A 13,632-nucleotide genomic window follows, 5' to 3' on the forward strand; every position below is an offset into this window, starting at 1 on the left:
AATATTCCTGCGGGTGGAGAGGGTAACTTCACAAGTCTTTATGATTTTCCCTTGCTCTTACAGTAAATCCCAGTCAGGTTGCTTGCTGGTATTTCTCCTCTCTTCTTTCTCCCGTGTGAACCTGATTCTTAACTCCAAGTAATGAATGCGAGATCGACAGAATAAGTAACAAACGTATCCACGGTGACTGAACAGCAAACTCTTAAATTACTGTGCAGTAAGTGCAGATGAACAATTATTGAAAACACTGCACTAAAATTTCAGTAGGAGATAAGAGTGAGGCTTAAGTCATTAAAAGGGTCCATTAGCCTCGTGAGTCTGAGACAGCACACTCAAAACACGAGTTATTCTGGAGAACTGGAAATATTACTTATTCCACCAACTTGCACACACACAGCTGACACCAACTGAGAAAGGACAGGGTCACAGTGTCCAGCCCCTAAGGGGAAAGGGTCTACAGAGAAGCAGAGGCTGGGCCAGTCTGTCCAGGCAATGAGTCTTCAGTGAAACTTGAAAGGTGTAGCAGGCGAGCAAAACTGACAAATTAGATTATTTACAAGGGAAGTAAATACCCTCCTTGCATATCAATTCCCAGGGTGTTAGAGCAACACCATGCTCTCCATCACTCCCTGCTGGGGACACAAATAAAAGACTTCTGACACCTCTACCCCATTCCCGCAAATCACCAGAAAAGCCCAAGAATTCAGCCCTGCTTTCCTTTTGTCCCTGTTCTCCCTGACCTGATAAACCCTCTGCAGTTCAAATATGAAGAAGAAAGTCACGGGTGACCAAACTGCAAAGTGAAAGCACTGTTTTGAAAAAATTACCTGAAATAGCTACACACACATAAATACACGTATGTGCCTACGTACCTACACACATACATACATACTGTTCAGGATCTGCAACATTAAAATGCTGTTGAATCTTAACACGCCTGGGTCGTATTGTCAATTCTGACCCTAGATCGTGGACCACACATTTTATGAGAGACAGGTGGGCTCCCAGAGCTCTGGATGCCAAACAGCTTGAGCGAGGGGCTGCATAACAGAACCTGAAAGAAACAGCATTCCTAAATACACACGATTTCCTCCGAGAATATAAAACCATATCTCACGCCGGAATTATGGTAAGACCGAACCGTGCTCATGACACAGAGGGCAACTTTAGCCTTGCCTTTAAAAGAGTATAGTTTCATCTGAAGCAGGACATCATATTTCAATGTGTGCTATTAAAAACTTGCATTACACAGTGAAACTAATTGCCCTGTGAATCACCCTGCTTTACAAAACGGCTGGACTAGCACGCAGTTAATAATACGAGCTAGCCCAGTGAATATTTCTCCAAGAGACACAGGAAAATCCAGTACAGCATGGATGGCCTCTGGACCAGTACTTTTACACCACTGCTCTGGTTAACACTACATCCTCACCACCATCACCTTAGGCATTGTTGCAAGAGGTTGAAAACTTAAGCTAAAATTAAAATCTTCCTTTCCATCTCTCAAATACCAGTACAGATGCTGAAATGTGATTTTGTCCAAAAGGCATATTATCTTTACAAGCTTTTGAGCGTGTCAAAAACATTCACAATAAACACTTGCTATTTTATGAATTGTCAATTCACACGCTTACCACCTCTATCACTACCCCCTGGAAAGAGTGTTAACTCTGGATTCTGCTTAAATGTGTCTCTCAAATGAGGAGCCTTTCTTTAAAATCGATTTTAGTTATTTTTAAGACTTCTTTCCTAACATGACGCAAATTAAAGGGAAATCAAAACTGCTGTCAAGACAACTAAAAAGCACTCAGCTTCTGCATACTTTGGCAAACGTTTCAAAGGCTCGAGCGAACAAACAAAGCAAACAGTACGCACAGCAATAAACAACCGAGAAACTAATACTGCCCCAAGTTTCTCGAAATACCTCTTTAATTGAAAAATGACTCTGGCTTACATATTTCCAAGCAAGGCAACTGATCACCCAGAGCATTTGCATCATGGAATCCTCTTCAGCTGCTCTCACAAACCTTTTAATATCAGAGAGATGCCCTTAGGTGATGATGCGGGATGAAACTTACAGAAGGAAAGCATAACTTCAGGGAGGAGGAAAGGATATTCCGTCTAACCCTTGGCTTCGTATTCAGGGAAAGGTTTTGCCTTCTCCCCATCAGTAAGTTGCAGCGTTACAGTGCAAATGTGCAGCTCCCAGCCCACTTACACTGCTCCGCTAAGAGCCCAGATCTAAGCCTCAACGTGTTTTCTGGAAGGGCAGGCAGCTCCGCAGAAAACCTAAGGGAGGTTTCCACCACGGCACGCAACTAAACTGCACAAACATTTAACAGCTCCGAGACGTCTAAAGGTTTAAAATAATATGCATTTTGTGCCAGGATGCTCTCGCGGGATGGAAAACCGGGATGCTGTGGAAGGGTGCTCTCAGCTGTCCGAGCACCGCACACCAAAGAATGTTTTCTTTCCCTTTCTGCCTCAGAATTAGGGGAAAACCAAAATGCTTAATGAACCGTAGATATTGACTAAGCTTCCACAGCGTCCACAGTACAGAACTTTTACATTCCATTGAGTTTGCCCATGACTTTCCCACGCCGCACCATTTCTCCTTCCTCACCTAGCTAAAAAAAAAATTAACTTCATCACACAAATCAAGGCAAAGTTTAGCCACCCTCACCCCTGCCCCTTTCCTCTTCCAACTTCAACTCCTCTACGACTAACAAACAGCCCCGATCGTAGCACAAAGGAAGCTCCTAGGGCTGCACCAGCTGGGTCCTCCAGTTGCCTGCCGAAGGTAGGTTTACTGGAATAGATTCTCGAGGCTTTGCCGAGATTTTCGAAAGGGCTTGTCTGCCCTGATGAAGAGCTGGGCACCCTCAGCATGACATCATCAGCGTGAACACTCACCAAAATACATTATGCTTCTCATTAATCAGACAGCCGGAACCCCACCGCGGCGTCTTCAGCATCAGCTCGCACCCAGGGCTGCCGCGCAGAGCCAACCCGTTTCATGCTACATTCGGCGGAAACGTCCCCGGCGTGGAGAGCAGGGGCGCCGAGCGTGCCGCCTCCGCCGCGGGATGAGCGCCTCGCGGGCCGCCTTTCCCGGGCTACGGTCCCCGGCGGCTGGAGCGTGCACTCGGGCTGCCTGCTGCACTGCCCATCCTTACTGTAATCCGACTCCTCCTTGCGATGTCCTTGCTGCGCCTGTGACATCAGGACTGAGAGTACTACAAACAGACCCCCCCCACACTCCACCCCACCCCACCCCCGGTTCGCCGCGGCTCCGGGAGGTGCTTCGATTGCCTGCCTGGACCAACCATGGTGCTCGGGAAGCGTTGACGAGCCCAGAGACCTGGGAGGGGGCGGAGTGAGGGGCGCGGGAGGCTGTCTTAAAGAGAGAAGGGTCTCCAGAGCCACTGAGGCGCGCACGGGGGGAGAAATTCACCGGCGGGGGGGGGGCGGGAGGGGACAGGGTTAAGGCGACTTCTGTCACTGACGTGTCATTAGACACACTTTTATCCCGCCCCTCCCGCGAATGGCAGCATCCCCGCCCCAACTGAGTCTCCCCTCCCAAGTTTAAAAGGCAGTAGGAAGGGGAATGGTGCCTTGTGCCTGCATTCTCTTTGCTGTAGGCTTGAGGGTTGGTTGTTGTCTGTGATGGTTTACCTAAAAGACTCCAGGGACCATGCTAGGGTAATACAGGTTTCCACTGAGAAGTGATCAGATCACAGAAACCCAGCAGTTGGTGAAGAGTTGTTTTTATTTCTTGAGTATTTTCTGAGCTAGGTTGATAGAGAAATGTAAAGAAAAATAACTGGTGATGAAAGTCACCTCGCACCTGCACGAGATCACATTTGCTGCCTCCCGAAGCAGGTAGTAGAAAGGACACTGAGGCTGAAATGATCCCTGACCCCTAAAGGGGAGAGACATTTTAGCCTGAAAGATAACCAGGATTGTGTCATAATTCAAGTCTGGTCACCAGTATAATATAGACACACACACACAAGCACTCCCATTACATTTGAGATGAACAGTCGAGAAAGGCAAAGCTTAGCAAGGAAGCTTAGCCCTTACATAGAAAAGGATGTTAAAAAGAAATCCCTGAAAGCTGGACTGATTAATATTTCAATGCTCTGCACTGAAAATAAACCCATAGAGCAAGTTCAGTTTCATAAGGACTCATCTCTTTGGGGTCCAACTTACCTACTGGACCATTTAAACTTAAACATTTCTACAAAAATCTATTAAACTAAGAACTGAAGATATTGATAAACCATAATGGAAAAGAATATAAAAAAAGAAAAAAGCAAATAAAAAAATAAAGAACTGAAGATAAAGAACTGTAGCCTATGGAAGCAAGCAATTGATATATTTTAATAGGAGTTTTGGTAAGCCATGGTAGCCAATATTTCTCCATTGTGATATTAAAATATTCCATGGTCTTTCCTTGCACAATTCTGTGTCTGTTGATGGGTTTAATACACGGGGGGGGGGGGGGCTGAAGCTCATAACAGCTTGCTCTGCAATCTTGCAGTGGATTACAAAGAATTTGGTGAATGCAAATAGATAATCATATATAAGTCAGAAACATTACAGCGAGTCTTAGGATAAATCTGGTGATGCTCTTTTAGAAATAGTCTTCATTTAAAGCAATTTGGAGGAAGAAAATATCAATAGTAAAGAATATTTACTTTTTTTACTCCTATTTTAAAATTAAAACTAAAAAGAATGTTACAGGAAAATCCTGAAGAAAACACATAAGTGGTTTTCCTTTTGGACAGATGGAAATCATCCAAAAGTACAATTATTGGCCTTTCCCTCAGGCAAAAGTACCATCTGTGGTAGAGCTTATTCCTGAAGCTCATCAGGTGTCTTGACGGCCTACGTGGGCTAGGGGGCGCTGTAGTTTAATGTTAGAGTTTTTGGTCCTTTCGACTTCCTGTAGTTAGAAGGTGGAAGCTTTTAGAGTTGCATTTAAAACAGGAAATTTAAGATACTAAAAGACTCTCTTAATAATTAATAACACCCTTGAATTTGTGTGGCATTCTGCAGTCACAAGGTCTTTTCACTTATGTCATCTTCCTTGCTAACAAACTGAGATCTCCAAAGGCGTATATTATAATCACAAGAACCTGAGGCTCAGAGACTTTAGGCAACTTTCTCAATGATGTCAGTGAATGTCAATACAGAATTGTTGTCCTACTATGTGTATGTTGACTTTATGTTCAAGTCCCCAGCAGAGCTGTTTATTCAAATATATAAATTCTAAATTTTCTGTTTATAATGACTCAGGTAAAGATCTCCCCCAATCATATTACATCACTGCATGTTCCAGAAAAAAAATATATATTTATACGGTCATGAAAATAGAGGCAGAGAGCATTTGGTACTAGAACATTCCAACCTCTGCCGGGTCTGAAAGGGCAGTGTCGCCTCTGAAAGAACATGGCATCCAAGGAGCTGAGTGTTACATTCATACAATGGAATTCTGTTCAAAGAAAAAAATGAGGGTGTCTGCTTTATTTAAACACGTGTGTCCCATCCACCTCCAATTCAGGGTTATCTGGAATGTCAAGACCTCCGATAGAAAAGTTGCTTATTTCTGGATGGAACACAAGTGGTTTTTATTTTACTTGTATACTTATTATCATTCCTTCTAAAATTACTTTATGTGTATATATTATAAAGAAAAAATGCGACTATTTTTATCTTGAAACAAAATAACATCTAAACAAAGGCACAGCTGAGGTTGGCTAGACGTAGGGTTGTGGACATGACAGCCGTGCCTGAGACATGTGCCCATATGTCACCCCCAGGAGAGGACCCAGCAGCTCCCAGGGAAGGACCTCGTTCACACCCGTGGCTTTTCTCTGTCTCTCAGAAAGTATAAGAAGCTGAGAAATTCTGAGGGGGAATAAGGTAGAAATAGACCTTTCACGAGTAAGACAAAGGATGCCCTAAAACCAGTCACATATTTGGACTGAAAACATCATGGAAAGATGTGAATTTTCCCTTTGCTCAGATATCCGGAGAGCCGCCTGCTTGGATTCTCCCGTCTCCTGAAAGCCTTGTTCAAAGGTTTGTCAGGGTAGTCATTCCCAGTCTCCCTTCTAACAGTTCAGACTTCCTTCCTCCTTCCCCTGGCTTTTCCTAACCCCTCACCACCCTCTTAAGTCTCCATAACATGTATCACCATCTGACCCACTACTGTGGACATCTGTTCATTTTGATCTCTCTCCATCGGAATATCATCTCCACGAGGGCAAGGATTTTCCTTGTTGTTCACTGCTTTCTCCACCATCCTTACAAGGGTATCTGGCCCTTGCTGCTACTCAATAAACATTTGTGAATGAGTGAATGAATGAACATAACCGAGTACAGCCTTACTCTGCGTAAAACATCACACTTTCCTATGTGCCTGCAGGCAAATCTTTGAGACTGATGGTGTTTGAGGCAAACTGTTTACACAAATTGAGTGTGTCCATGCTTAGCAGCAGCTGTTCTCACATTCCATGCAATACAGATGCCAGGTGGTCCTGCAGACCACAGTGTGTGAGCTTGCTTGTCCTGTCTCATAGCTGAATGCAGCAGTCATGCAGCCCTGACTTAGCAGAGCCCGTTTATGTTGCCTTCCTCTGCGTCTTAGTTTTGTCCACTTTCATCTCTTCCTTATGTATCCGCAGTAAAGTTTTATCCAATGTTCCTTATTCCAGGCTTGCCCAAGGCCAACCCATGCTCCATATGAGATCCATTATTATCTTTTTAAAACAGATGTGATCAACTCACTCCCTTGCTTAAGACTCTTCATTGTCTATTTCACCTACCAGGGTATATAGGGCCTTTCACAGCTAGCCCCTGATTACTTTTCCACTTGTGAATGCTTGATCCTTCACAAGCTACTCCAATCCCACTACAGGACTACAGTTCCCCTGAAGACTACACTCCTCTTACCTGCTGTCTTTATCTGGACAGTTCCTATTCAACTTTGGGGGCTTTGTTCAAGTATTATTTCTTCTGAGAACCTTTCCTAACCTCAAGGGTGAAGGAGGTACTGCTCCCATTTTGTCTTCAGATAGCATATTATCTAAGTCCTACGTAAGCACTTAAACATAGTGTGGGGATTGCCCTTTACTTGTCCGTCTCCCAAATGAAAGACGATGCTCTTTTTTTTTTTTTTTTAAATCTCCAAGACCTAGTATAAATCAGTATTTAATGAATGATTCCATTATTTATCTATTCATTCATTCCATGTTTACTGAATAAATTCCATATCTTTTGAATGTCTACTTTGTGCCATGCATTGTACTAGGTGATGGATAAATAACACCGCTTTCTGCGGTGCAAAAGGCAATGGGGGACGTGCCTGAGGGTTACCAGGAAGAGCAGGAAGGTCAATGCGCTAGAGAGGAAGTAGGTACTGAGGAGGATATTAGTAGTTGAAGTGAAATAGGTTACATGCAGCCTAATTCAGTAGGACTTTGGTTGGCCATATCATAAAGATTTAGACTTTTATTCCGACTTGTATAGAATGCCTTTGGAGTAACGTAATTTGACATATTTTAACAGGTTCACTATGGCTGATGCATGGAGAATGGATAAAAGGGAGCAAAGGAAAACACAGGTGACCACTTAGGAAGCGTTTGTAATAATCTAGAAAAGAAATGGTGGCTTAGACCAGGGTAGGAGCAGTGGAGATGGTAAAAAGTGATTGGAATCTATACGTATGACAAAATGGGTCAATAGGATTTCTTGATGAGTCGGGAAAGTGACGGAAGAGAAAAAAAAGAGTAATAGATTATTTGAAATTTGGAGACTCAGCAATTGGAAGGTGAAATTTCCACTAACTGATAAAAGACTGTGGAAAAACATGTTTGGGTGGGGGGGTAGGAGGTAGTCAATGCAGGGCCTATTTAGTTTGAGTCCTATTATAATATTCAAGTGGAAACATTCCCTAGCAGTTGGGCTATAGAAGTATGGAGTTCAGGGGAGATGCTTGAACTTCATATTTAAAGTCATTGTTTGTATCATTGTTTTTAGATTCCACATATAAGTGATATCATATGATATTTGTCTTTCTCTGTCTGACTTACTTCACTTAGCATGATAATCTCTAGGTCCATTCATGCTGCTGCAAGTGGCACTATTTCATTCTTTTTTATGGCTGAGTAATATTCCATTGTATATATATGTACCACATCTTCTTCATCCATTCATCTGTCAGTGGACGTTTAGGTTGTTTCCATGTCTCGGCTATTGTAAATAGTGCTGCAATGAACATTTGGATGCATGTATCTTTTCCAATTATGGTTTTCCCCAGACATATGCTCAGGAGTGGGATTGCTGGATCATATGGTAGCTCTATTTTTAGTTTTTAAAGTAACCTCCAGACTGTTCTCCATAGTGGCTGCACCAATTTACATTCCCACCAACAGTGTAGGAGGGTTCCTTTTTCTCCACATCCTCTCCAGCATTTATAATGAACTTATATACAAAACAGAAATAGACCTACAGACATAGAAATAAACTTACAGTTACCAAATTAGGAGTTTGCAATTAACATAATACACACTGCTCTATATATCTGTCTATATAAAATAGATAACCAACAAGGGCCTACTGTAGAGCACAGGGAACTATACTCGATATTTTATAATAACCTATAAGGGAAAAGAATCTAAAAAAAATACATATATACATATGTATATACACGTATAACTGAATCACTTTACTGTACACCTGAAACTAACACAACATTGTAAATCAACTATACTTCAATTAAAACAAGAGAGGAAAAAAAGCAATAAACAAATAAAAAGTTGTATTTTCAAATAAAAAAATCATAATCTTATAGATGGTGATTAAATCCATGAGACCAGGTGATCTCCAAGGGAATATAGATGGAAAAGTAGAATAGGGTCAACACTGAGCCCTGGGGAATTATAAGTGCAAGAGACCAAGTATGTGTGTATCTTGTGACTAAATATTTGTTAAAAGCACAACAATCTGTTGAATGAATATTTGTTGACATATGAATGACATTTGATGGAAGGCTATTTATTTTAAGCCTGAGTTTGCCTCCGTCTAATAGACCTCCACCCAATGTCAAAACAGGTTGAAAGGTGGAGAAATAACTAATTTGTCTATATGAGAACAAATGACAAGTGCAACTAATCTGTGTAGTCTTTTGCCCAGAATTTTGTAGATGGTGTAGACGTGACTACACACTCATAACTCATTTTTATTCATTGATTCCTACTTGATGCTTCCATTGAAATTAAATGCCTAGGGACCTTAATCTGGATAATTAATAGCCTACAGGAAAAGAAGTGCTAATATTGAGATAAGAAGAAAAATTCTATAAATACTATAATATTCTAAAATTCTACATATCTGAAATTCCCTAACCTTGGAGACATCATCTAATAAATTCCTTCTATATGTGGTCAGTTAACATGGGCTTTTTTTACAAGATTTACTAACTGGCATTGAAAACCCTCTTAGAATTCTTACCCTGGAGCTGGCTGTGGCCTAGGCATGTTTATTCATTCAAAAAATAGTTATCGGGTACTCATGTGCCAAGCACTGTTCTAGGTGCTGAAAGTACATTGATGAAATTACAGACTCTCTGTCTACATGGTGCTTACATTCTTGCGGTTTCCATAGCTTAACTTATCCAGTAGGATTTGGAACATCTTCCAGCTTTGTCTCATGCAGAGGAAGACTTAAAACATCCTTCATCTCATTCATTCATTGGTTATGGTTTATTGCTTCTTTACCCCCAACAGAATGGACATGAGGACAGGGGCATATCTACCACGTTCATACTGTATCCAGTGCCTCAAAAAGTGTCTCAACAATAAGAGACATGAAATAAATATTTATTTGTATTGATTTATTATTTATTTGAATGAATAAATATCTCAAAAGTCTTCCATATGATGCTCTGTCCTGATGCTACCAAGAATATAGTTATATTCTACCAGGAATGCCCTTGCCTATTCCCCTTTATCTGTCTAAATAATTGTATTCACCACCCAAAACTGCTCAGATATTTCATTGTCTAAGAAGTGTTCCCTAGGCTATGTCTGACTCACATGTTCCCCTAATGTGCTCCCAAACATTGTTTGCAAAACTTTATTACAGTATTTATTAGATTGCATTTCAATAAGCAGCCCAGTTATCAATATCCCTGAAGTAGAATGAAGGTTCTTTGGAGTCATGGGAGAAATAGATAAATATCAATTCCTTTAGTATTTTAACATACCTCAGAATATAGCAGAAGCGCACACCAAGGGCATGGCAGATTGGGTTAGTGACTGGAGCGTGCCGTTAACATCCATGACTTAGGAAGCAGCAACCTTTGCTGTGGTTGGAGACGAGTACCAGAATTCCATAGACGAGGAGGAGACTTCAAGAGCAATCTTAGAGTGAAGAGAGAATCCCAAAGCTGGGAGGAAAGGCCAGCCAGGAACCGGAGGGTTGATCAGCCATTAGGCAAAAGACAAATCAGAAATTTTGTGGGTGGAGCAGGTCAGGAATCCAATACGGGAGCCAAGTATTACCAGAGTCAAGAACAGACAGTTTAGCCAGAGAAGAATCTGGGAAAAGCTGATCCAACCCCAGCTGCTCTTACAGGTGCCTTTTATTAGCACATTTACCCTGACTGATTGATTGTCCTGATTCCCTTATAACAGGAGGCATCACAAGCTCCCTTTCTGAAGTCTCTCGGATTAGCTCCCTGTCACGTTTCCCTTTCTTATTTTCTTTTTTCCCCTCCAAAGCCCTTCAGGAACATGTTCACATTTTTATCTAGCTTTTAATAAGGCTGACTGACCTCTTGCTTTATATCTATGTAGATATTTTCTCCAAAAATCAATGGACACCACATCATAAGTTTGGTAGTCCCCAGTCCACGTACTTTGGTGCCTCACCCATAGGAAGTTTAATTATTATAACTATTATCATCAGGGACAAAAAAAAAAGAAGTGAAGATCCTATATAACAACACACTGAACTCAAATATTTAAGCTACTGCTCTGCTTCTCAAAGCATTTGGTGTCTTATTTAAGGAGATGAAGCATTCCTACAAAAATATAAGTTAAAAAAAAGGTAGTATAAAGTAAATGACAAACGAATAATCTAGGACATGTATGTAAGGGCTTGGTAAAAGATGAAATTATAATGGCTTCAAGGCAAACCTAGAAAGCTGCAGAGAAGAGGTGGCACTTAAGTTCAATCTTTATTATTGGCCCAGATTGATAAAATGCAGACACTGGCAAATGACATAAAGCAAGGGTGGAGTTGTGAATGGTAGGTCTGGGGGACAAAGAAACAACAAGAGCACTCAAGAGGAAGTTTCATGAAAGATTTTCATGCCAAGTGAAGCTGGAGAGGAAAACACAGAGCCTACGTTGGATGTGACCTCACATCCCAGATTAAAGGGTTTGAAGCGACACGTGATGCAGGAAGTGTCTACTGAATGCATATGTGAATGAACCTTAAAGTGTTTCCAAGGACAGAAATGTAATAATATGCCTCCCAAGATATTTGGTGACACGCTACCATGAGTTAATACATCTTGTAGAGCGGGTTGAGAGATCTTATACGCTCCAGAGGTTTCCGATTTTTCTTAAAATAAAATTCATTTATGGTTTCCGGGCAACAATTTGAGGATCAGCCCTCTCCCCACAACAAATGTGCTTGCAAACCAAATGGAAGAAGAAAACAACATCATATTGAATTTCTTCTTTTGCTTTAAAAAAAAAAAGATATTTCAAGGTAAATTGAGTACAGGTCAAGTAAAGTTGGATGCTTCAGGTCATGGACATTCCATTTTTATATAGACCGTGATAATAACGCTATAGAGTGAGCACAGAGACAATGCAGTGTGCCCCCAACTTTGCATACATTCACAAAGAAATTGAAAGTGCTTCCAGGTGTGCATAAATCTGCACCTCAAGTCAAATACAGTAGATGGAAATTTGTTCGGCTTCCTCTGTCAAATGTCTAAAACACATGAAGGAAATGTGTAAAGGAAAACAAACGATTCCAGTTTCAACATTCTTTTAATTATATCTCAGTTTCAATCTTGGCTTTGCTCAAACGTAGAAACAATCCTAAGGGCTCATCTCTGATCCTTTCGGTGGATAAAATGACCGCATGTGATTTTTTATCCTTGACTCAAAAATGTCAGTCCTGGAAATCCACAGTATTTATCACCATGAACACCATTTAACTGTGGCAGTACCCAAAGGAACTCTGCACAGCCATACGTGAATACAGCTGAAGGAACTTAATTAATCTTGCTGTCACTTCCATGATGCTTTTCATCAGTTTTGCTGCTATCTGATCAAATGGACTTCTCCATATTGGAAACGGCTACCCACAGCCTCTTGGAAAAGCATTTTCAAAAGGTAAACAAAGGCTCACCTTTGTGGTAGGGAGCTTTGATGCAGACAGACATTATTGTTGCTACTCTAACATGGAAGTAACCCTCACATTTCCTATTTACGATTACAAAATCACAGAAAACATAAATATCTATTCTGTTCCCAACCGCGAAACTGCTTTAAAATCTATACACAGAATATGTATTTGAAATAAAAGGTCATGTTTTTCTTTCTATTCTTTTCATGAATAGTGATGCTTAATTCATTCTCATGAACTGTACTAACAAAATACAGTATAGAACATAATGCATAACAAATCTAGACGTTTTCACCGACCACCGGTAAGCAGATGAAAGTTGGGTTTAACTGATACAGCAAAGCAAGTGATCATTCAATGACAGTACCGGCCCTCACTGTCAGTCATATTTTGGAAAGATTGGTTTAATACGTGTATATTTTAAGTATAATTTTACTTATATGCTGTTTTTGCATTGTTTTCTCAATGCTGGCCATAATTTAATTTACTAAAAAGAAATTGGAATGATTTTGTAAAATGTCATCGCCTTTTGACCATATGAAAGTCAATTCAGTCCTGTGGGATAGCCACAGAGAACCAGAAAAGCAACTCACCAGTAGCTCAACATGGGCCATTTCCATTTTGGGTAGAGCTGACCTGAGCAACTAATAGGATGCTGTTGACATGACCAAGGTGTGACTTTCAAGATGAGGTCATAAAAGGCAAAGCGGCTTTGGTTTCTTTCTCTTGGATCACATCCTCTAGGAGAGGGGACTTGCCCTGCTATGAGGACACTCAGTAAACCCTACAAAAAGGGACACATGACAAGGGACTGAGATTTCCAGCATCTCCTAGCATCAAGTTTCCAGGCATGTGAGTAAGCCACCTTGGAAGTAGATTCTTCAACTTGGGTCAAGCTTTCAGATACCTGCAGCTATAACCGACATTTTAAATGCAACTCACGAAAGACCCCAAGTCAGAACCACCTAACTGAGAAACTCCCAAATTCCTGACCCAGAGGCAGTGTGAGAGATGATAACACTTATTATTGTTCTAAGCTTCTAAGTTTGGGATTTTAAAAAATATGTCAATAGATGCATCATGCAGCTTTATAGCCTAGTTGTAACAGTGGGACATTACAAGATTAATTAAAATGATGACAGTGTGATATAGAGCTCAGCTGAGATAGACATAGACATAGGGCCTTGGAGAGGTATG

General features: G+C 41.0%; 1 protein-coding gene across 2 annotated transcripts in view; it reads right to left on the reverse strand.

The window, feature by feature from the left end:
- ZNF385D (zinc finger protein 385D) overlaps window positions 1-13,632 on the reverse strand; it is a gene marked incomplete at its 5' end in the record, with an annotated part of 940,271 nt that overhangs the window by 332,392 nt on the left and 594,247 nt on the right. The window contains one exon of one of the 2 annotated variants that reach the window (XM_082840505.1): window positions 2,028-2,091. The exons of the other annotated variant lie outside the window; for it this stretch is intronic. Within the exon in view, the coding sequence (XP_082696631.1) occupies window positions 2,028-2,091 (64 nt within the window). Of the gene's footprint in view, window positions 1-2,027; window positions 2,092-13,632 lie in introns of those variants that run through there. 2 annotated transcript variants of the gene reach the window in all.

This window comes from Leucopleurus acutus (genome assembly GCF_964270905.1).
Source record: "Leucopleurus acutus genome assembly, chromosome: 5".
Classification (NCBI taxonomy): Eukaryota; Metazoa; Chordata; class Mammalia; order Artiodactyla; family Delphinidae; genus Leucopleurus; species Leucopleurus acutus.